The sequence below is a fragment of the Protopterus annectens genome, chromosome 2.part0 (genome assembly GCF_019279795.1).
Source record: "Protopterus annectens isolate FY-2018-M chromosome 2.part0, PAN1.0, whole genome shotgun sequence".
NCBI classification, from domain to species: Eukaryota; Metazoa; Chordata; order Ceratodontiformes; family Protopteridae; genus Protopterus; species Protopterus annectens.
The window spans coordinates 1,127,375,171-1,127,400,860 of record NC_056728.1 but is presented as its reverse complement, the minus strand read 5'-3'; the positions used below and the strand labels follow the sequence as shown (position 1 = coordinate 1,127,400,860).

General features: G+C 38.5%; 1 protein-coding gene across 1 annotated transcript in view; it reads left to right on the top strand.

Annotated features, from left to right (window-relative positions):
• Positions 1-2,379: 2,379 nt before the first annotated feature.
• PPM1K (protein phosphatase, Mg2+/Mn2+ dependent 1K) overlaps positions 2,380-25,690 on the top strand; it is a 334,062-nt gene continuing 310,751 nt past the window's right edge. Inside the window, exons 1-2 of the mRNA XM_044061323.1 lie at positions 2,380-2,514; positions 24,125-24,670. Of these exons, the coding sequence (XP_043917258.1) occupies positions 24,231-24,670 (440 nt within the window). The 5' untranslated portion in view covers positions 2,380-2,514; positions 24,125-24,230. The remainder of the gene's footprint in view (positions 2,515-24,124; positions 24,671-25,690) is intronic.

The window sequence follows — 25,690 nt, the reverse complement described above, 5'->3', positions numbered from 1 at the left end:
AAGCCATGTATCCAATGGAATACCTGTTTAAAAATCTTAGCACAAGAAATGAGATATGTCTTTCGTTATTATGTAAGACATATATTAGGGAAATATTAGAGTACAATAACTTTTTTCTGTATACAATACAGATCAGCTGAATTATCTTGAAAGAGTACAAAGAAAATTCACTAAAAACATTTTTACTTGGCAAAGATTACAACTGGATTAATGGATTGGCGTCAAAGTGCTTGATTCAGAAATCTTGGAGTCAGTATTACTAGATATCCATATAGCCTTAACTATGCCAAGTAAAGCCTTGTACCACCAAAGCCAGCCAGCCAAGCACTTTAACAACTACAGGACGATCTAGTAACGCTAGTTAACATTATCACATCAGTTGCAGTGACATCACTTGTTAGAACTTTCAATCAAAAATTTAGAAATGTCTCAGTGGAGAAATGTATTAAATGCCATTTTTGACAAGAAAAGTAACAACCAGAAAAAAAGTTAAATCAGCACTAAAAAAAACTATAGATAAATATTTGTAGTGTTTTACGTTTTATACTAACAGCAAAAATTTGCTGAATAAAAATAGTCAGGAATGATCCATTTTGGATAACACAGTGAAACAGATTTTATTGTTTCTGCAGGAATAAACAAACATTCTATAATACTGGTTAAGCATAATGTGCACCTAACAAATGTAATAGCATTTTATCCTTTTTGATTCCTGTGATTGCAGACGCTCCAGTTTAATATGAAACCACTGCAGTGGTCTGGAGAGTTTAGATTTTGGGGGTTCTACAAGAGGGACATATTTTAAATTATTTGTACATACTTATATGGTCATCTATTATGATACACATTTACAATGCGTTGTACTGTATACAGTACAGTGTGCCTGTGATGGGGAAACTTCTGTAATATTCAGACTTACATCTCTCAACTTGCAGACATTGAGAATAGGTACAAAATCTTTTAAAAAGTAGGTACACACAGCAAAAATCTGGATACCTAATTAGCACAAATTTTGAATCCCTAATAGCTTATAGCTCCTCCTACATCTGGTAGGACTGTGGGTAGTACTCAGAAGAACAAGTTAAAAAAATGAGACTGAGTAAAATATAAGCATATTATAAAATACACTGTAAAATTTGTAGACATTGACAAATTATACAGAGACTTATGCCTGGCTTACAGAGCAATCTCTGACCCAAACCTAACAAATTTGCTGCACATCCATAAATCAAACAAGACTAGAGCTACCAGTTCCAGGGACCTAAATATGGCCTGCGATTTGAATAGGATGTGCTGGAGGGACAGATTTGTCTCCCAGCAACTGCTGCCTCTTTGGAACAGGCTGTCAATTCACGTGAAGCAGATCACCTCTATGACACTGTTCAAAAGGATCCAGGATGAGTGGGTGGGTCACCGTAAATTCATATCAGGGATAGTGCCCACAGCCCTCCTGGACATGGGCAGTCATTACTTAGGTTTATAGGTTGGTACTTGGCTGTCGGCCCTATGGCCTATACAAGCCTAGCCATAACAATCCTGGTTATTGACTAGAGTATCTATGGTATTACATTTGGTTGAAACAGCTAGGCTTGAAATGACCTCTGGATCGATAGCCTAGTAACCTCCTACATACCTCTCAACCTCTTAGTGCAAGAAATATGGACAAAGCCCAACAAAATCGAGGGACAAAGGTCCGAAATTAGGGACATATTTTAAATATCGCTTTTATAAACTTAGAAAAGTTGCTAGAGTAGCAGGGTTTTTTTACATACATTTTCTGGAGGATTTGAAGTCTGAAACTCAAATGTACATCATTATTTAGTGACTTCAACTCTCAGATCATCCCGTTGATTTGCCAGAAAACCACAAATTTTATGAGGAACAGATCAAAAATATGAGTCAAAAATCTGGACATTCTGCAAAAATCTGGACAGTTGAGAGGTAGGAGTCCTCCTATGGCAAAACTTAACCAAAGTCTTTATTTCTGTTCCTGAAAAAGGAAATGTAATGAGGGTCTTTTTTAAATTATTAGTGCCAGTTGTATATCCTTCTATTACTGCAATGGATTGACAGCAGAACATATCTATTTATGTACTGTTCCGCATCCAAGCATTAAAAAATCTAAAGGCAATTCTAGTTTACCGTGCTCTTGAAAAAAAATAATAAAAACATTTAAAATAAGATTACCGTGCTCTGCCAATTTTTTACCCTCTTTGGTCCACATTCTTTTGATTATGATTGGTAAATCTTTTTGTCAGTCAATACAAAGTCCGCCTATATAATGTAAACAAACGCGAACCAAAGAAGATTTGATAAATGGGAACTAGTGTGTTCCCATTCTTCCCACTGTGATTGGCTGTAGCTGAGGGGCGTGTAACCTTTTTCTTAACTGGATAGGGTAGTTAACGTTATTTCCTGCAACTCGCGCTTACTCTGGTTACAATGGTGTCACATAGGTTGCTAATTTACTTGGACGTAAATTGCAAATGAAAGGAAGAGCGCTAGTTTCGTAAGGTATAGTTTGTTTTCTATTTTACCTGTTTACTTTTGATGTTTGGTATAACCAAGTGTGCGAAAGATAGACGAACTACGGGTTATATTTGAGTACATTTTGCGTGTGTTATGTTTTACGGGAGAAATCAGTATAGGTACATTTTAAGGCAGGTGCCTGTTTTGTGGAATGGAACTGTTTAGCGTATTGTACTTGTAGCTAACTGCTATAGGCAGTTATCTGCTAATAACGGTCGAGACTGTTCTGGATAGTTAATCGTTTGTCCAACAATCTGCTGGATTCCTTTTGAGGTGTTATATATTTAGATGGAGAAACACGAAAGTGAAGTAAGCATGTGTGATGGAAATGATTATTTCTCTTGATGTGCACTGGTAAAATAAACCGTTCAAGGTCGTCAGGTGTTTTAATGCGTATGTGTGCACGGACCTATTACCATTTATTTTGGGAGGTGGTATATTAAGCCTTTGACGTAGGCGAAGGCGAGAACGGATGATTCCCACCGTCAGGATTCCCTACTGTAAATGCTGGTATGCATGTAACATTCTGAGGACCACTTACTCAGCTGTAATTCATTACATACGAGTATCTTAAAGTCAATTAAAAAGGTTACATAACTATTTTGGGTTATGTGAACATTTTAAAAAAAAAATGGCATTTCTTAGTTGTTTGCACTTGGATCTTGTGTAGCAGCAATTTCTGATAAAAAATAAATATCTATATTTGTTTAACACATGATATAGCATGCATCAAAGTTTAGTTTGTGTTGTGGGGGTATTGTGTTTTGCCTGCAGCATCATATACTCATTTTGCTCCATGGGCAGACCTTCGAGGGTCTAATCATACCAAGGAGGCTAGATTTCGTTAGAAACTATGGGAAATGTGTATGTGAAACACTGCCAAAGAAATTGTACAGTAAAGTTTGTTTAAAATAATGTTTGGAAAAAGCAGTCTGAGGGTGTTTTTTATTTTGAATGTATCTTGTAGCTGTATTAATTTTCTTTGTAGAAACAAAGTGCCTTTGATTTCATTCAGGTGTGTGTGTGTGTGTGTGTGTGTGTGTGTGTGTGTGTGTGTGTGTGTGTGTGTGTGTGTGTTTTATTGGGTCATGGGGTGGGGGCTGTGTCATTTCTTCCCAACCCTGTTGGAGATGCACTCCTCCAGCTGGTTAGAATTTTGTCATTCCCTCCCCCCTTATTGGGGATGATCATGTTGTGTGTATTTAAGAACGTTTGTGGTTCTCTGTGGAGAGCGCTCATTCTGTGTCTCTCCATTCCTTTTCTACATATATGTTGGTTTGCACTGGTTGGACACTATGGGTGCATGTTAATATGCTAGAAGGTGGTTGTGCAACTAGCTATTTTTTTTTTTTTTTGATGGATTTTTCATGTCTGTCTCATAGCTGACATCCTGGTCAGTTACCCACCTCTGCACTGACCAGTGACTGCTGTCCACAATAGTGCTATACCTTCCTGTGCACTTAATGTGTGCTGTTTTTCATGTAATGGGGTTCATTTGCTTCTGTGGCTCAGTAACTTACCCCCATGACTCTACATGAGATTCATAACGGGTGCATAGAATCGTCCATTCCTTTTTTCTGTCATTTAAAATATTCAAAATGCTTCAAGTGCAAAATGACATGCATGCATTCGATATGCAGTCAGTAAATATTTGTTACCAGTATAATAAAAAAATGCATTTTGGATTTCCAAGTGTTGGGACATTAGAGGATAAAATGAAAAATTTCAAAACTTTCATAGAATACTGATGCAAGTAGCATCTAAATGCATAGTTTTCCTAGTGTAAACAATTTATTCAATTTTAAATCCATCCTTGAAAAAAATGATTTATATGTAAAATACAGAATGCTGTTGCTGCTTTTACATGTATGTATTTTTTGTTGTAAATGGGGGGGGGGGGGGGGGGTAGTTTAGTATTTTTTTAAAACACTTCTGCCTGCAGTTTTGTTTACATTTGTCCTGATTTGTTAAAATTGCTATGTGTACTATTTATGATATGAAGTTTGTTCTCATGTGTTGGGCAAGATTAAAGTGCTGACTGTTATTTATTTATTTTTTTAAGTTATAACATCTGTAATGGATGCCTCTTGGAGGATATAAAACCAAAGCCTCTTTTTATATTTCAAAGTCAGTTAAGTTTCTACTAGATAGAAGTCTGGTGCCAGGTGTTTGTCCATTCAGTTTTTATTAACAAAAATAACTAATGAAAATGTTCACACAGATTTAAAGTTGCAGCTCTTCTACTTTTTGCTTCCATGTCTGTTATCGCAGTCTAACAATGTTCTGCAGCCTTGTCTTATTGTTCTCTTGTAATGTCAGCCGTTTTTGAGATAAATGGTTCTGGTCCCCATCTATAAGGGTGGCCACAGTGGTGCAGCGGTTATTCTTGCCACCTTCTTGCAAGAGGTTCTCTGGTTCAATTCTTGACTGGGGTGCCTTCACTGCGGAGTCTGCATGTCCTCCCTGCGGTCATGTGGGTTTCCTCTGGGTGCTCCAGTTTCCTCCCACATCCAAAAGACATATACTGTAGGTTGATTGGACACTAAATTGACCATAGCTGTGTGTGTGTGTCTTCTGGGGAAGGTTGGGCGCCTGGCTGGCAACTCAGCACCGTAAAACTCCACTGCCAATCATTCTATGAACCATTGTTCTGCTGTGGCGACCCCTAACCAGGGAAAAGCTGAAATGAGAAGATCAAGTAGTAGTAGTTCTGGTCCCCATCTATTTAAAAAAACAAAAAAAACTTAACATTGTCAGTATGTTATGATTTCTCTAGAAAATAATAAATGTTTTTAAATTTAAAACTACTGAAGAATTTACCAGTTAAGTATTGTGGAAGTGATCTTTACTGTGGGACAGCATGTAGTGAATAAAAGGCAGAAGACTGGATGTAACTTTGAATGGAATGGCCAAGAAGCAGTCATGTAAGGCTAATTAAACAAGGTGTATGAAATAAAAGATCTTGTGGGTGGGACTGATGGATTAAGGAGCTCTTCAAAGTAAGGTAGGCAGGTTAAGACAATAATGCATGCATTTAGTTCAGCAGCATTGGGGCAAGAATATGGAAAGTATAAATTTATATTCACACATGGATAAAGGCAGAATGTACTGCCTGTATGTTAAAGAATAAACTTTGTTATTCTTAAAAGTGAGTTCCTTGATCTTAAAGAGCAAGACATGTTGTACATCTCACAACTCCCATTCTATTCACTTGTTTTCTTCTGTGTGCTGTTATGCTAGGATGACATTTTCTGTTGACTTGTGGGATTGCAGGGTAGAGTGTTAATCAGATGAACTTCTTTCTTACCAAACAGTGTTGCAGAAATCAAGCATTGAATATTGTAGTAGAATGTTACGACAGAGTAGTATAGTTAATAGTGAAGTGCCTGTTTTTTTGGAGGACGTGGGGTAACTGAATGGAGAGTTTCGTGGTTGTCTTTTTGTACTCCAGTTCTCAGGCAGATTTTGATTCTTTTTGTACAACTGATCATTGGATGTAGTTTAGTGAGAGTTAGTTCACTTTTTTACTAGGACTTATTTTGTTAAATGACAACACTCTTTTCCAGTTTGGCTCCTGTGTTTCATTTGTATTCTAGGAAGAATGAAGTTTGTTTTTAGGGGGCTGATTTTTATGTAGGCTGCATCATTTGGGGGTTGCATGCAGAGTCTTAGCTGGCTTATCTAGTGCCTGGTGGTATTCCTTCATCTGGAGCATGGGATTACTTTCTTTTTCTAAAACTGTAATAAACTGCTGATACATTTACAGCAAGCAGATTGCTAGAGCTTTTACCTGCATAGAGTCCTTTAATCCTACACCACAAAAGTATCTGAATTAATTTCTGTTGCCTGTAAAGAAATTAATACAAGTAATGCTATACTTGTTGCGTCCTCTACTTTTGTATTTGTCGCAGTCTCCCCCTTCTCCCTATCCTAGCTGTGTCTCTGATTGCATATGTAGATTTTGTGTACAGTGTGTACAATTTTTATATGCTTTTAATGGGTTCTTGGATTAGTAATAGGTAACTACCTTTGAGCCATTTTATGCCTAGCCAATTGCCCCTTGTGAGAATTAAAACCTTGTACTTTTTTTGTAAGGTAAACACCTTAACCATTTTGTCAGCCCCATCCCCTTTAAATTTATAGCTAATTACAAGTCTAGCTTTCTTAATTGGCCATCCTAAGCCTATCCATTTCCCTTAATCAAATACTGTTCCTTGCCCGTGAGTCAAACACCTTAACCATTATACAAACCCTCCAATCGATGAATAAGAACTGTGGTCAGTGTTTTACTTAAGTGTAGCTTTCCATCTAAAGAGAGTTTTAGGTGTGGCTTAAGATGTTCTGGGGAGTGGCAGGGCAGTGCTTGTATTTTCAGTTTGCAGTGTGTAAAACTGATATGGCTGGGGAGATGCACACACCTGCAAAACTGTTTGTTTTCATGCAAAAATTCTAAATGAAAAGAGAAAAAAATGTCCTGTGTATCTTAGAGCAAGACTTTGCTTTGCAGCAGAGAGAGCACAGTCTTCTCCCTCTCTCTTTTGTTTTTACTCTCCATGATTAGACCATTCCCACCATTACTTCTGATGTCTTCTGTGCTTAAATCAAAGCAGATGTGTTCTGGACTGATGAGAGATGGATGTGCTGTTGCTAAAAGCAGAGTGTCTCTCACATAAGCTTCTGTGCTGAAATCGAGCATGTTTATTTTTTTAAAGCCAGGCAAGGGCCTCCAGCCAGCATCAAACCCTAGAGAGCTGCATAGGTCACCTTGTGTTGGATCTGGACTTGCCACTTCTGTTTTAACCAAGTCTGGCGGGGGGACGACACAAAAGAAAAATCCAAACTAAAAACAAGTTGTTCAACTGGAAGCACAACCCATGGAGGATGGCAAGTGAAATAACTGGAATCACAACCCATGGAGGATGGCAAGTGAAATAACTAAGTAAATGACCACGAAAAAAAACTTTTTATTAAAAAGAAACACATAAGATTAAGCACTCTTGTCCCGCTACAATCAGGACTTCTTCAGAATCTGAAGTTCTGATTTGTTGTAGCAGTGTGAAAGTGCTTAATTTTACATGCTTGTTTTTAGTGATTATTTTCACTTTCTACCCTCCATGGTTTGTAAAAACAGAAGTTTGAGAGCACATCTATTTTGTTTTATCTCCAGATTAGTAACCCAGACACATAGTTAAGTTTACCAGTGACTGCAAGCTGGATATTGGGTTCACTTAGCGCTACAGCAAAGGCTAAGACTAAACTAATTTATTGGTATGTTAGAAACTGGTGTAAATTAAATGCAATCGGATGTAGCAATGCTGCTTTTGGAAACTGTTCTTCCTAGCATCTTATAGCATAGATAGTGCCCCGCTCAAGAATGGCACAGTTGTCCGAGTTCTTGGCACCCTTGCAGGCAAACAAGTCCCTATCCTTTGACCAACAGCAACAGAAATCCTGTTATCTAGCCCAACTGCTCTGATCAGACCAGCTGGACACTTAATATAAAAGGGGTGTTATATTCTATATCTGTCCAGATACATTACATTACACTTCAGAAGAATGACAGAATTGGGAGCCCTTTCCACCTTGTTGTTATTAATGGTCCTTTTATGTACTTCTGTGTCAGGACTAGAAAAATTGTAGCAGCTACTTTTCCATATACATTGTAATTGTTTCCTAGCTTGCTATTTTCCATACCCAACAGTTGAGATGGATGTGATACAGGCAATGCTTGTCACTTCTATAGATTTCCTTTGTCAGCAACAAAAATGGTGCTTTTCATAAGAGTACCATCAGTCAACATGCTCCGTGTTTGAAGGTTATGTGACAGGACTGCCTCTTACAGTAGAAGGTGTTCATTGTGCAGAATTAGGAGGTGTATTTTTTCAGTATGAGAATTTTTTTTTCTCTTCTGGCATTCTCTGTTTTTTGTTTTTTTCCCCTCTTATTGCTTTCCCCTCATATTGCAGAAGGAAGTGCATAGCCCTCTGTGTAAACTGTCTGATTTTGGGAGTACTACCTTCCTGTTTCTGATTTTGAAAGGTATCCTAGACGATGCCCCCTACTTCTCATTTACAGTGTAATGTCAGCCAAAAATCTGCACAAGGACATGAAAACCAACTGGTAACTGAAAAAGCAGACCACAGTGACACAGCATCCAAAATTTATTAAATCCTTGAGTGCTTTCGTCCTGGTATAGAGAACTTCATCAGAATGAAATATGAATCACAACTTTATATAGTAAAAATGACATTGCATACTAAATTGCTTACCCAATCAAATTACAAGCTAATTAAAACTCCTACCAAGGTAAAGTTAACCTGTTCCTTACTGGCACAAAATACATTAACCATGAACCCAAAATATATGCATAAAATTGCATAAACTTGCATATCAATACATAACAAATACAGATATGTACACATTCAATAAATATATAAAAACATTTTTTATATTATAATAACAAAATTGGCTTTCGTCTTGGTACACTACTCAAGGGGGGGTATTGAGGCATTACGCAGAATTCATTGTAATTCTAAGTATTCAAGATAATCTGCTTCAATCCCCCCCAGGACCCAGATCACATTGGTCAGTAATACCAAACTTAAAAACATGATCCTTGTTCTCCAAAATATGCTTACACAGGGCATTCCTTAAATCAATTTGTCTAATTTTATACAAGTGTTTGATATATTCTCTCTTGGTGCCCTTTTTGTTTTTCCTGTATAAAAATTGTCACATAATTGATACTTAGCGATATATACCACCCCTTTGGAGAAACAATAACCTTTATTAGGAATGTTAACCTCAATATTGCCCCTAATATTTACACTATTACACACCAGAATGTTACATTGAGCACAAGCTCCACTTAGACATTTTCTCCTTTACATTTTTTTCCAATCCTTTCTAACATTTGTTTAAAAAACACTTTCTTTCCTATACACTATTTGGCGTGTTTCCTACAAGTTGTAGATAATCTGCATTAACCCTAAACAAGTCCCAGTCATTCTAAGTATATTACAAATAGAATAAAAATCTTTGTTAAAGAATAATACATGACTTATTCCAGACATCCTCATTACCCTTCCTGTTTAACATCATTAATCTCGTAATGTGTACCTAATAATGGTTTGTATACCCCCAGCATCCTAATGTGTACCTAATAATGGTTTGTATACCCCTAGCGTTTATTTTTCTTTTCACTTCACCTAAAATTTCATTAAAATCATAGGGATAACCTCTTTTACACATCTCATTCAGAACCTCACATTGGCCAAGGAACAACAGTTTTATTTTCTGAAATCATTCTGACTAAGTGCACACATTGCCCCTTAACCAATGCCTTCTTTTGATGTGATGCCTGACAACTGTCATAGTGTAGCAAAGTATTGGAATATGTAGGTTTACAATATAAAGTGGAACCAAAATTCTTACTTTGTCTATCTTGAAATATTGTCACATCTAAGTTTCTCATAATCAACTTCCATTATAAACTTCAGAAAAGTAGTACTATTACTAATGTACTCAAAAAAAATTCCATTAACTTTGATTTTCTTTCCTTCCAAAGAAATGGCAATGTCATCCAAAAATCTACCATACACGGCCTAGTTCTCTTTTTAAACCTAGATGAAAAAACACAGAACTTCTCTCACTGGGCCAACACGATATTCACAAATATGGGAGCACAACCTGCCGCCATTGCTGCTCCCTTAACTTGTTTAAAAATGTGGTTTTCAAAAATCAGGAAGTTATTTTCTAATACTAATTCCATTAAACTTCTTAAAGAATTAGCCGCCCTGACTAAAAACCCAGAATGCTGGGATAAAATTTCAAAAAACATTTCCAAACCTTCTTTGTGAGGGATTACAGAAAACAGACGACAAACATTTATAGTGGCCAAAATTATTTGGTCTTAAAAAATATTGTTTAACTTTTTAGATTAAAAAAAAAAAAAAAAAACCCAAGAGCCTTTGAAAATTATAATCCTAGTTTATAAGAGCAATTTTTTAAGATGGTAGTCCAACAATGTTGCAGTAGTAAAGGTAACTGAACTAGATGCATCTACAATAGGGTGTGTGTGGGGAGTTAGTAATATTTTTATGCATTTTTGGAATCCCAAATATAGTCGGGATACTAGGATGGGACACTAACAGGAATTTATAATTGTCTAGTGATGTTCATTAATAACCATTTGATCAAGAATTAATTTTGCATTTCTATATGCAACATTCAGTTCATTCCTAGGCACTTCATAAGTGTCCGTGAATAATATTTCAGACATTCTCTCAATATAGTCAACCCCGTCCATCACTACTAATCCCCCACCCTTGTCTGGTTTCATAACCCTTATACATTTATTGGACACTTTCTTTTCTCAACTCCAAAGTTGTCGTACAGTGAATTTTCAGATTTATTATATAAAATCTCTCTATTTGCCAGTCACACATTTTTTTCATATAAGTTCACAACCGGATGGGATACTGGTATTAGGTTTAATCAAATCTTGGCCTCTCAACTGGCTTGTCTTTAAACAAAAAATTTCCTAGTTTATAATTTGAGTAGTGGTTTGTACAATATTTATTTATTTATTTATTTATTTATTTATTTATTTATTTATTTATTTATTGACATTTGTTAACTGGATTGGTCCAGCTTTTTCAGTGGAGACCCGAGGAGAAAACTCCCAAAAAAAACAGTGTACAGAGAATCAAACAACCGAGTTAAAATCGGTTGTACAAGAACGTAAGAAAGACATGATATATACATATCAATATTTTTACAGACACAAAAATATATTTGAGTGAAGTTCAACAGTATTGATTGTAGAGTTTAATAAGTATCCACAATAGTGGAGTACTTGGCTGTATGTGGAGGGACTGAAAAGGTATATAGTAGGGTTGTGGGGAGCTTAAGTAGGGGCTTGACGAGGACATATTTTGGAGTCGAGTAGATGAAGTTTGAGTTTTTCTTTAAAGTGGGATGGGTGAATGATGGAACAAATGTCTTTTGGGAGTTTGTTCCAGGCTTGGGTGACAGGAGTGTTTTATATAGGAGTTTGCCAGCTATTTTTTTTTTTTTAGGTTGGTAGACTTGTAGTTGCTGATTAGAGGTACAGAGAGTCTGTGGTGGAGTATAGATAGAGATGAAGGAAGAGAGAGCAGGGCAGGATGAAGGTTTGTAAAGAATGAAGTGTAACATTTTGAAGTTGTGACCGCAGTAGAAGATGGGGGAATTCTAACCAGTGGAGAGTATTTAGGGCAAGGCAGTGATGTGTACTGTATGGAGAGTTTGTGATAAATCTAGCTATCTTGTGATACGTTTGCGGGAGTTTGGATGTTGGTGAGTACTGGGGGCAGCATTATAGAAAGGAGGGGAGGAGAAGAGCTTGTGCAAGGGAGAGTCTGGCATTTGTAGTTAGAAATTTTTTGTTGTGATACAGTAAACAAAGTTTCTGGTGAGTTTTTTTATGCTTTGGAGGATGTGCAAGTTGAATTTGAGTTAATCTATGATGACCCCAAGGAGTTTAGCGTGCGCTGCTGCTGTTAGAAGTAATAGTAAAGGTGGACATTTGAGGTGAGAGAGAGAGATCAGGGGAAAATAAGAGTTTGGTCTTTTTAGGGTTGAGAATGAGTAAATTCCTGGACAGCCACTGTTCAGTGGATAGTAAGGCCTGTTGAGTAAGAGTGTGGAGATTGAAGATACTGTACGATTTATAGATGAGTCAAACCGTCTGCATATTGGATGAGGGAGGATTGTTTACAAGTATAGAGATCATTGGTAAAGACATTAAATAGGAGGGGACCCAGGATGGAACCTTGTGGTACCCCGGTTGGGACAGGTATGAATGGAGAAGTAGAAGAGAGCCATTTAACAGATTACTGCCTGCAGGATAAGTAACTAGAGCACCAGGCAAGGGAGGAAGATGGATTGAGATCTGCAAGTTTAGATAGCTGTAGGGGTGGGAGACTGTATCAAAGGCTTTGTAATGCTCAAGGAAGAGACATGATATGAGTTTGTCTAGGGTCTCAGCAATGCTATATGTAAAGGAAAATAGGGCAGTAGTTCTGTGGTTGGGATGGAAACCATGCTGTGTGGGAGTAAGGAGTTTATACTGGAGGATGTAGTTGAGTGTTGTGAGTGTATACATTTTTTGAGAGTCTTCATGCAGGGAGATAGAATAGCTGTAGGTCGATAGTTAGGTCTGTAGAGTTTCCACCTTTTATGCAGGGGAATAATGAAAAATGTTTTTCATAGGGTAGGGATGGTGGATTCCTGATTCCTGAACAGATCTACTGATTTAGTATATATACTGGATAGACAATGGAGTCAGCAGCAAGTTTGAGGAAGGTAGGGGGGTAGATTCAGTGGAGGGAGAGCAGGGTTTGAGTTTGTGGAGAAGAGATCTGATGTAGGAACCAGATGTAAAGAGAATAGTTGTTAGGATTGGGAGGGGTAGGCACAGTAGTTGTATTACAGTAGGAAGGGGAGTGTTTGATTTTAATTAATTGAGAAGAGTAGCAGTTTCCAGAGGGGATGTATTTGGGTAGGTGCAGGGAGTTTAGGGGCAGCCTGGAGAGAGAACTTTGTTAATAGTATACCAGAATGTGTAAGGATTGGATTTGTTATTGAACTGGGCAGAGTTATTGGTTTGCTTTAAGATTTCTGAGGTGTCTAACTATATAGCAGAGGTAATTCCTTTGTTTTGATCCACGCTCCATCTTTTTTTTTTAGAATAAGGGACTTAGTTTCTTTTGACAGCCAGGGAGCATAATTGGGTTTTATTCTAACCTTCCTAAGAGGGAGCAAGGGCATTCAGGGTATTCAAGAAGATGCTGTTGAACCTAGTAACTGCATCATTCAGAGGGATTTGTTTAAGGATGGACCAGTCAATGGTGGATAGAATAGAATTGAATTGGACTACATTAAAATTAGAGTTTTCGGCAATCTCTATAAAGGTGGGATTTCGGGGGTTGGATGGTGTATTTAAGGACTGAAGTGGGGAGGTGGTCGCTAAGTTGGTGTAGTGGGGTTGTGGTAGTGGTGAGGATCCAGTCAATTATGGAGCCGGGAGGAGCTTTTATGGAGGCGGGTGTGCGAAGATGTCAGTTGATGGAAAATGCTGAGTTATGGAGAACTAATCTAGGTTAACACTGCTTAAGATGAGGGTTTCATAGGGAATATTGTGGGAAAACCAGGATAAGATATTCTCTAAAGTGAATGAATTGTTTCCAGGAGGGATATAGATGACGGCAACGGCTACTTTATTGTGAGTGTTAAGGTAGCAATTAAGGATGAGGAGTTCAGCTGGGGTGAAAGTCTGGGATGGGTGTGGGGATAGGTGAGAGATTGAGGCTATTAGAGTGGAGGATGGCTACACCGCCCCCTTTTTTTGGGAATCTATCAGAGTGATAGATGATATAGCCTGGTGGGAAAATTTCTTTGCTAGTGATATGTGGCTTAAGCCAGGTTTCAGATAAGGAAAGGATGTGAGGGGTTTGTATGCATAATCTAGCCATGGAAATTGTTGATTTTGTTGGTTAGGCTTTGAATATTTAGATTAGTATATTGCCAGGTGCTTGGCTATGGATGAGTTTAGTGTAAGAAGCTGGGTATGATGAGAGGTGTTTGAGGAAGGGAGGTAGAAGATAAGGGGGGTGTTTGAGGGGAGGGGGAGACCAGGGTTGGGATGGGCATCCCTAGAGATGAGTAAGTTTATTATTTGGAAGAAGAGAGTACAGTAGTACATAGATGTAGTTTGTCTAACGGGTTTAGATTTGTAGGTAGGAGGGTGGATTTACAATATAGACTGTTTGTGAAGAGGAGAGGTTGAAAAGGGCTGAGGAGATATGAAAGTAGGAAGGTGTAGAATGAGTGTCAAAGGTGTAGGAGGTACGAGAGCATAAGAGAATAAGGAAGGTGTGAGTGATAAGAGGTTATAGCAGAGAGAAGAAGTAGGAGTGAGGTGGTAAAGTGTTTCATTTTTGATGGAGGGTATAGGGGTTATAGACTGGGTGTAATAGTATGGGAAGAAAGTGATGTATTTGGAGTCTGACGGGAAGTAGTTTGTCAGTGGATGTTGTGAAAGGACAGGGAGGGAGTGGATGGTATAAAGGAAATTGTAATGGGGTGGGTGGGAATGGGGGTAGGGGAGCAGAGTGAGCCCGAGCAGAGTGAGGGTGAATAGAGCAGGCGGGGCCAGGTCAGCAGTGTGAAACAGCACTGAAAATAACAATCAGAAAGGAAGCAAGTGTGAAAATCGGAGCTGAAGAGGTAAGGAGAGATCAAGCCAGAGAGGGAAATGTTGCAGATATAAATTTTAAAAACAGGAGACAAAGGGTACAGAAGACGTAGGGGTTAAATAGCACTCTAGAATGTGGGTGGCAACATTAAACCAACCGGGTAAATCCAACACTCCAACCCCAGGAACATTAATTGATAAAAGCCCAGTAGAAGTAGCAAATACATTTAATACTTACTTTACAGAGACTATTCAATCCTTAGCCAACCAACTATCGGCTACCAGGACCTCAGTAACAGACCCCATATCTAAGTCGCTCATCTCCCTTAACCTCCAGCCTGTCTCCACTTCCCTCATCCGATCCTTATTGAAAAAGCTAAAGCCAACTACCCTTTCTGCAGATCTTCTCCCAGCCGAATATCTGCAAAAAGCTGCAGATGTCATAGCATATCCCGTCTCAATCCTAATTAATCGGACCATAACAGAGTCCACAATCCCCTCAATATGGAAAATATCCTATGTTATACCACTCCATAAAGGGAGCTCATCCACAGAACTTTCAAACTATAGGCCAATAGCCATATTGTCACCACTTGCCAAAATCATGGAAAAATGTGTACAAAAACAACTTCTACACTATCTTACCCAGAATAATCTACTAGCCAATTCTCAACACTGATTCAGACCCCACCATAGCACAACCACTGCCCTTCTCTCTTACCGACACTATTAACCATAACCGGAATGATAAAAGAATATCCTCGGCTCTCTTTTTGGACTTGTCTAAAGCCTTCGATATGGTTGACCACCAGCTACTACTCCATACTTTGAAAACCCTGAACTTAGACAACCAAGCCATAAACTGGTTTTGTGCTTACCTGTCTGATAGGCAACAAGCAGTACTCTGGCAGAATAAGCTCTCGCGCCTATTATCTAATACCATAGGGGTTCCTCAAGGCTCTATATTAGGACCTCTTCTCTTTTCAGTCTTTATCAATGACCTCTATACAGTCATCCCTGAGGCCTCTTGTATTTAATATGCAGACGACTCTGCATTAGTTTGTTCTGATACTTCCCTAGTTAATTTGCTATCTACTACCCAGCACACTGCAGTAGAAAACTGGCTATCAGGGCGTCATTTGATCTTGAACCCAAACAAAACCAAACTACTACTCTTCCATCCAACCCATAAACCCTCTCCCATATCATTTACCATACAATCCAACAATGGGACTATCATCTCCCCAGACTCCTATACTAAACTATTAGGAGTTACCATAGACAATAAACTTAAATTCGACATGCACATTAACCATACCATTAAAACAGTTAACAAGAAACTCGGGTCATTGTACAGGATTAAAACTTTCCTAACTCCAATTGCCAAAGTGGCCATTTCCCGCACACATCTTTTCTCTACCCTTCTCTATGCCTCTCCTGTGCTTACTAACCTTAACAAATCCGACCTAAACTCTCATCTTGCTATAATCACATTGCCAGATTTGCAACTGGTATGCCCTATAGAACTCACCACTGCACTAACCTAAAAAACCTAGGCTGGATAGAACTACCTAACCTTCTCCAGATGAACCAACTCATAGAAGCTTTTAAAATTCTCAAACAACCTGATAACACTCCTGCACTGAAAAATTTAATTCTTCCCTATTCCAATCTAAGCTGTCTTCGCTCATCAAATAGGCAACTTGTCCAAACAATCAAATCCCATAACTCAGGGGGTGACTCTGTTTGCCAATGTCATTGGAAAAATATGGAACTCCCTCCCCTGTAACCTTACTCTTACTACCTCCCTGGTCCAATTCAAAAAGAAACTAAAACTCCATTTTAAGTCACATTGGCTTTGCCAGTGCTCTAACCCAGATTAGCTCTCCTCATTTAACCTAGATCTCTTTCTCCCCATACTTATCCTAGTTTAACAACTTAACTTTTATCTTCAAAAGACCGAACACAATTTTTCCTTGTCCAATCTCTAACCATATCTGTAACCCATAAACCTCTGTTAAAAAAGACAACCTAAGGTATGAACCTATAACCTTAAACCAGACCATTGTATAGTACTCAAGCTCAAAGGCTGCTATTGTCCTTTAACCTAACATGCTTTATAATATTGTATAGGGACCATTGTATTTTTTTTTTTTTGTTTTGGATAGCTATTGCTAGATTGTTTGTTTGTTTTTGTTATGATATATACTGTATATCTTTCTCCTTAACTGGACTACTAAATGTAATATTGAACATGTATGTAACCTTCTGACATTGTGGAGCTTTTCTTCCCGGGCCTCCGCTGAAAATGGACATGTATCCAGTCGGACTATCCTGGTCAACATATGTAAAATAAAATAAAAATAAAATAAATATACTGGAACTATTGAGTTAAAATAACCATAAACTAAAGGCTATTGTTGGTTAAAACAACAAGGAATATGGTAGACTGCTGGCATTGTGCTGCTTGCTGGTGGCCAAAGTATTTACTACAGTCAGAAAAAACTAACCTACATGTGTGCTCACCTGCCCTTTAGTAATACTTTAAATGATAAGGAGCAGTTCACTTTTTAAAAATTAGTCTTAAAAACACATTCAAAAGTGTGGATAAATTACAGTAGAAGGAACACCTACAGTTGAGCTATAAAGCTGTGGTTTTTAGTTTGTATTTGGAGCTGCTTCTGGCAGGTAACTTGAGCAATTTCTCTTAAGTGAACACTTTCACAACGTATTTTGCTGGGTGAGTCTGTTGGGCAGGGGATGACCACAGAGTGTTAAACTCATCGGGAGAAGCTGCAGGAGATGAGGGGGAACACACACAAAAGTTTATACCAAAAAAGTAAGAAAAGGCACATGAGAGACCAGACCTAGAAAATCCGAAGGATGTGAGATATAATACAGATGAGAAATAACCAGTGTAGCAATAACAGTATTCCCAGTTGACTAAGCCCTGAAAGCAGAGTAGATATTTAAACAACTAATGTAGCACTGAAAGTAAATGCAGTAGTTTGTACAGAAAAAGCAACTTTAACCAAACATGGTTAACTAAGCCCTGTAAGCGGAGCAGAAAACATTCTTAAACTGTAATGTAGCATTATAGAAAAAGCAAGATGTTGCAAACTGTTATCTCTGCACTGACAGTGCGTAGTAGAAGTGTAAACACAGCAATAAATAAAACAGTATGTCCTGCGTACCTTCTAAAACCAGAGAGCACACAGGCAGGGGTGAGTAGAAGCTTCCATGTGGACTGCACAGATGCTAGAAAGAATTTTAAAGATGGCGTCACAGGAAGGAGGGGAGGGTTTAGAAAGCAAAGAAAGTGAAAAAACTGGGGGAGGGGTTGGAGAGAGAGTGGAGATGGATGTCACAGTGGCCTAGTTGGTTGGAACCAGTACTGACAGGGCCAGGTCAGCAGTGTGAAACAGCACTGAAAATACAATCAGAAAGGAAGTGATTACCTCTCTTTACTAGATACAAAATTTAAGTCTTTTTAGTAAGTTTGCCCATTCACTAGTAACCTTTACTCCACTATAATTATAAATGGTGAAGTCCCATTTCTCATTTAATACTAAGACCGGTCCAGTGTCCTCACACATCTCCACAATTGTGTTCTCAATTTGTTCATGGTTAACTACAGGCTTTAGAATCTTCCCCTCACCCGATTTAAAAAAAACATTGATCCTGTGTGCTGTAAATATTCACTGCATGCGGTCTCTCCCTCTGTGACCTTCTTACTGTTTTTTGTTCCAAAGGGTAACCCTGCTGAGCATTTTCATTCACATTAGTATTGATATCAAAATCATTTTCATCTACATCAAAATAATTTCTTGTATCATTTTATACTGTTATAATGATACCCATGTCTTCTAGTACCTCCAAAGCCCTTTGTTGCAGGATATGCTTAACCATTAGTGTACTCATTGTGGTCACAAATTAGTTTTTTTACTTATCTTTTAACAAACTAATAGATGTTTCCACAGTAACAAACACATTATTAAATTCATATACCTTGGAAGGAAGCAATAAATCTGCCTTAATATTTTCATTTAACTTTTCATTCAACTCAACCATTTTAAAATTGTTATGTTTAATTAACAAAGCTAATAAATCACAACCATGTTTCTTAAACATTACCACAAGTTCAGTATTTAGTCCAGAGTCCTTAATATATCTGTTCAGATATTTCCATACATGTAAACCTTTTGGAATTTCTTGCTTTTTTAAACATTCTTTCAGGTATTTGTTTTCTAACTGTACTTTTTTAAACTTGAAAACAAAGTCCTTAAACTGTTTCAGTTGCTGTTTTAGTGTTCAGATCATCACCGGGGAGCCGCCATGTTGATTTAAGCCTTTACTCAACCCTTGGTTATCCTTTAGCCAATCAGAAAAGTAGAAATCTGTTACCATGGTTTCCGTCACTCTGAGAACTAGCTGCAAAGGTAGTACCTTCTGGTGCTGAAATAAAGTTCTCTCTCATTCTTTCAGCCTGTGTAATCCCAGAAATACACAAGCTCTGATTCTCTGCTTTGAAATTACTGCCTGCTTGTGAATTAATGTTCCTTCCACCCCCTGGTACAGCCCTAACTTGCTGGCTTAACTTATTAACCAGCCATATTGTGCTTTATGAACTGCACCATAGTGCAAGTGTATATCTCCTTACAGGTGCAAGTACAGTGGTCTAAATTTGCATATAGCTTTGTCTTTGTATGACTATAAACTTAATGGAACCCAACTTAGGACGCTTAGAGTAGGTTGATCTGCTTTGGGAGTTAACTGCACAGAACCCCACTTTGCTGTAATTAGCACTGATTTGTTCATTTTAGCTGATTTGTATGGGTTTGTTCCAAAGTGTCAAATATATCATCTCATCGACAGTGCAGACTGTTGAACCATTCTGACTGAGATCGTGTTATAGTTGGGATCAGGAAATTTGCTGTTTTCCCCACTGTAGTGTGATCTTGGAGTCGCTATATATAATTAGTGGGAGGGGTGTGGGGTTTGGACTGCATTGTTGATGAGATGATGTTGGACAATGTGACCTTTCAATTATTTGACATAGACCCAATTTTGTATATAGGTGTAGTGCTGCTGTTCAGTTGCCCTTGCTCTTCTTTGAACTTTGTGACTGAGTACAGTATGTCTTTCATAAGTATTTCTTTGAAGTAATTTTGTCTATTATTTTAAAGCTGCTCAAGTCCCTACCACTCATTGATCTCCTAAGCTTCCATAAACAAATTGCTTCACAAGTACTCAAGAGTGAACTAATGACTTGGGTCTTCATTAGCAAATGAGACCTGCTTGAGGGACAGATTCATTAATAGGGTGATGTCTTACTTCATTTTAAGGCAGACCATGAGGATTGAATAAGCGCCCGTAAATTCATCTTTGCCCTGACTTGTTTTGGTCTCTTGGAATATGCAGGTGCCCAATGAGGATAGATGTTTAGAAAGTTTATGGCCAATGGATTGTTTGGCCTGTGAACCCTTGTCTGCAAATTGTTCGAGGTGCCAGCAGAATAATACACAAAACCTGGTTGCTTTTCAACCTTAGAGGTAAAACAGAGAGCTCACCCATATCTCTTCATATCATTTAAGCTGGTGTGTTGAAGGTTGTTCACACCCATTTTTGCATTGACCAGGTTATATGCTTGTTTAGGATGATATTTGAAAGTTTGAAAATTTTGGCACCTGGGGAAGTTGGCACCAAACTTAGCTTTGCTCAGCCTGGTGAAGTGGTATTTTGGCATGTATAATAGTAATTTCATGCGTGATAGTGTGCTGTAGCTGCTTTAGGGACTGCTGCATACCACTTTGGTAACCCTTTCTTGTGATTGAAAGATGTGATTCTTCTGCTGTGGTCTTGGTATGTTGCCTGGGAGGCTTTTGAGAGACTTTTTTAGTGCCTCAACATATGTAGGTGTGGTGTTAGGGATGTGATGTTGTGGTAGGTTTTTCTGGTGAGCACTGATGGCCTGGGTACATGAGGTATGTTGGAGGTGATTCTGTGCCTGGGAACAATAAGGATCTGTCTCTGATGGTGGGACATTTCTGCCTTGCCTGAAAAGTGCCGAAGCAAGTAGGCTGGTGACAAAGAGGGTACAGGCAGACTCTGGCCCCACCATGTCTGGAATTTTGTTGGGGGGGGGTGGTTAGCACACTACCCAGAACTTGCTGTGACACAGCAATACTAGATTAGATGATCGCTACAAGCTACAGTAATGGTAGTTTGGTGTAATGTAGAAGAGTAGTCCAGTCAAAGCAGAAATGGCCACCTGTAATGATGATCATTATTGTATGTCAAACTATGCAAACTAGAGGCACAAATGGTACCACAAAATCTAGGAAGTAGTATATAGGCAGTTCCAAGCTAGCACTATTCCTAGTGAGGAGTGCCTGGGCAAGAGGGACAAGTACCTGCTCCCCCCCCATGACCTGCTTGTAACACTCTATCACAAAGCTAGATGCAGACATGGTGCTACAGTTATTTGTGCAGGAGTGTGCAGGCTGTTGCTCTAAGCACATGACATTTGAAGGCTAGACTTTTTAGATCAGAATTGGTGAGAGAAGAATGGGTGCTCACTTGCTATTATGCAGTGTGGGTCAGCATAGCTATGCGTTCACTACAGAGTTGTTCATCTCTGCAGTGCAACAGAAATCAAAGCTAACAGAAGGCAACAAGCAGTGATATTATAACCATAAGCTGGAATACTCAATCTTGTGTGATATAGAAATTCATCTGCACTTAACAGCACATAGGTGACAACAGGTCTTAACTGTAGCAATCATTTTCATAGACTTGCTAAGAGTTACCGGCTAAATAAGGTCTCCAAAGCCTGATGTTTTGTTGTAGTGGGTTTCTGGGATATGCCTGCTGGAGCCTCTACATGTAGAGTTTGATCTACCCATCTAGCCCCAGTGCAGAGAAGTCACTGATATGTTAACATTGTAGAAATGCTCACTGTAAATCCATATGAATAACAGGCCCCTGTGTTTACAATAATAACCCAACCTTCAGCTACCTTTGTCTCTATATTAATTTTTGTGTGGCTGCTTGTTTTGTCTGCCCAGGTGTTCTGTTGATGTACAGATTTCCTAAATTGTGAGACTGTGCCTTGTTGGACTTGCTTTTCTTACCAGGTCTAAAAGGCATAGGGTCCTAGTAGCATGATAACATAGAATAATAACTTTTGGTTATATGACTTACCTCACCTGTCATCCATCAGCATAATATGTACAGTGGTTTGACTTTTTTGTCTGAAACACTTTATTGCATGTGGCTGCGTATGATACGTGTATTTAGATGTTACGTACCAAGTCCTTTATTCCAGAAGTATGTGGTGCAGTGTATGTTGAGCACCAGGGTAGCATATTGATGCCCAAAGAAGAAAGTTCCTTGTATACCATTTCACCAGGGAATGGAAGAACTGACAGTTTCTGTTGTATAAAAATCCTTTGTCTATTTGTTTAATAATTTCTTAGGCTTCTACTGTGGAACTTTTGAGGCTTCAGTTTCTCCTTTTGCAAATGCGTATTATAGGCTTACAGGTAGAGCTTTTAAGATTATGTTTCTGATTTTTGATGAGCAAGGGGTACCACTAAATATTTAAAAAAAATAAATAAATAAATTTCTGATTTCTCTGCATGGGAATCTCCATTAAGCCTCTCCAGTAGGAGTAACCAACACAATCTCCTCCATAATTTGGATGTTCTGTACATCAAGTTGTAGTTCTGTCTGTCAAATTCCAAGTATTGTTTAGATGTGTTGAAAACCAGCTTGGTGAGAGCTGTTTCTTGACTGTGTGCTTTCAGAATGACACATGGGACGTTTTACACATTACAAAAATGTTTTTGTAGAGCATAAACCCCCCCCCCCCAACCCCCATGTGGCCTTGAACCCATTGCTGGTTTATATATGACAACTTTGTCTCTGTTATGGGAAAAGTGGGCAGTCACAACTCTGTATATTACTACTGCTTCCCTCCATCCATGAGGCTTGACCATCAGGACCCTCACCAAGAGTCATACTGCCTAGCGCTTTAACATAAGGACCCTCACCAAGGGGAATTTGCTTATTTGCCACTTTACAAGATGTTACTTGAAATAATGCTCCCTTAAATAGCAATTCAGCAATAAAACAACTGGGGCACTTGACTCTTCTGATGCTATGGTGAATACCCCACAAAAAGTGCAGGATGATATTAAACCCCCTCACTAAGGGGAATTTGCTTATTTGCCACCTTACAAGATGTTACTTGAAACAATGCTCTGCTCCCTTGAATAGCCATCCAGCAATGTAACAACTGGGGCACTTGATTCTTCTGATGCTGTGGTGAATACCCCACAAAAAAGTGCGGGATAGATATTCAACCCCCATCAGTAGCTTTTGTTTGGGTTTTTCCTTCCACTTTTTTTTGCAGCTCTTATGTCAGATACATGACCTCTCGAAGTTTACTACTTGTAATGAAATCCAAAATTCTGCACGTTTCCCTTAAGTAGAGATTTTATCATTCAAATTAAGCATTGTTTTATTCCATTAGTAGCATGTGTGATATCTTATTATAGTGCGTTTGAGTTTCCTTGACTCGCGTGAAACTAGATCTTGTAATCAAAGTCCTGTTTTTTTTACTATGTAGCTTAACGACTGCTGTGGTTCATAAATGACTAAGCATACAACTTGCACTGTTGTCCATATAACCCACTCCATATGCATCAGTGTTGCAGCACTGGCCATTGTGATTCCATTTATCTTGTTTGGGAAGTGGGTATTTTTTAAAAAATGTATGATCATGTGTAATGTCAAAGGAGCAGTGCCACAAATCGTTTAGCATGTCCTGTCACAGATGCACTGTGATTTCTTGGCATTCAGTTTTCCTAGTTTGGATTTATATTTTCATTTGTTTATTCCCTCTAGCAAGCCTAACTCACTTACTACTACGGCTGACCTCTGTGTTGTAACGTTAATTGTAATTATGAAACATTACACTCTTAAGCTCCATACTTTTGAGCGAAGCTGCTTGTTGCAGGCCTAGGTATATTCATTTTGTATTTTTACCATATGTGGAACTTTTGTACTTTGTTCTTTTTGACTGTCGTGTATGTGGAGCTCTTCTCTCCGGGTCTCTGCTGAAAATGGCACTTTATTGTTCAGTCAGACCACTGACTAACCCAGTAATCAAATATAAATATTAAGCGTCTAAATGAAGAAATGCATGCACATAGAATTTGTATAACTGTATTTTTTTTCTAAAATGTTGCTATAAAAGTGACTGTTGCACACCATTTTCTTTTTTGGAGTAGTACTGGAAATTTGAAGGAATAACACTTTTTTTTTTTTTTTTTTTTTTTTCTGACTTTTCAGGTAAAGCAACTTGGGGGGAAAAAAAAAGCATTTGGAACATCACTGGTTTCCTGCAGCTGATTTTTGTTCAGACTTTTCCCCAGTGACTTCTCTCTACATTTGAGTTATGTCAATAGCTGCACTTCTTTCTTTGGTTAGACATGGTGGGATCCAAGTGAGGAGGACAGCACTGCTAACATCACGCATTTTGCAAGATGACCCGCATCTGAATCTGACATGCCAAAGCTCCACCTCAGAACGTAGGACTTCACGTTTTGACCCTGACAGCAGTGGTAGGCCAGCAACATGGGACACTTTTGGCATTTGGGACAACAGAATAGATGAACCCATCCTTTTACCACCAAGCATAAAATATGGCAAGCCCATTCCCAAAGTGAGCCTATCTAAGGTGGGGTGTGCCACACAACAAGGGAAGAGAAAGGTGAATGAGGATAGATACAGTATCTCTCAGCTAGCTGAAAATATACTTTACTTTGCTGTATATGATGGCCATGGAGGAGCAGTGGCGGCAGAGTTTTGTGAGAAACACATGCATCAGTTCATTCAGTAAGTATATTTAAATTCTGAGGGGGTGATGGGAAGACCTAAGCAACTAATGTGGAAAATGCATGGGCAACCATTGGCTGTAATTCCTGCTTATTAGTAAAATCTTTACTTGCCAGTGCACTTTTGATGAAATGAAGACTTTAGAAGAGGAGAAAGGATCTGCTTAGCTCTAGAGAGGGAAGAAACAGCAGTGCTGTTTCATTCTCCAATAAATTAACAATATGAGTAGCACTAGAGCTGTAATTCTGTGTGCATACATGTGTGACCAATGCAGCACTGCTGCTTCTAGTAGTAGAGGTGTCTGTTAAAATGTGGCTAGCTAGTAGCAGTTTCACACACATATGACCAGAGAATTGAGTTATTTCAAAGCATTTTCAGCCTCTGTTGCACTTTCCAACTCATAGCTTCCATGTTGAGCATTTCTTGTCTTCATTCCCTTGCCTTGTCAAGTCCTGGAGGTTCCTTGTGGCTGAGACAAACACAACTTTTATAGGAAATTAATTGTATTCTTACAGACGGTGACAATGACCAGTGTGCCAATTGGAGATGGAGCTACAAACCCAAAAACTGTTTTTGATTACCAGCTGCATCTGGTTTTGTCCATAGTGTTATTCATATTTCTTTGCTTTGTCAGTATCTTCTGTGTCAAAAGCATTTTTTGCAGCTAGTTTTTCCATATTGGGTTGCCGAGGTCAACCAATACAACCAGTACTGAATTCAGATCCTTTGCATTTTCTGTTTTATTCCAGGTATGTACCCTCATCTGTCTAGGATATACTGGTTTTACAAACTTGCATTCCTAGATATTTTGTGTAATTTGTTAAATTATTGCACTGTTGCTGTTATTTCAACTATGCACTTAACAGGTTGTGCGCTCAGGACATGTCTGAGCCATAAATTAGTCCCTTTTGTACTTGTTCTGTTGTCTATAGCCATGCCAGGGCCTTCCCAAAGTAAATGCTTTATTTTTTCCCTTTTTTGTATGTTCTTAATGATATTGTGATGTGTGATAGTTTGAGA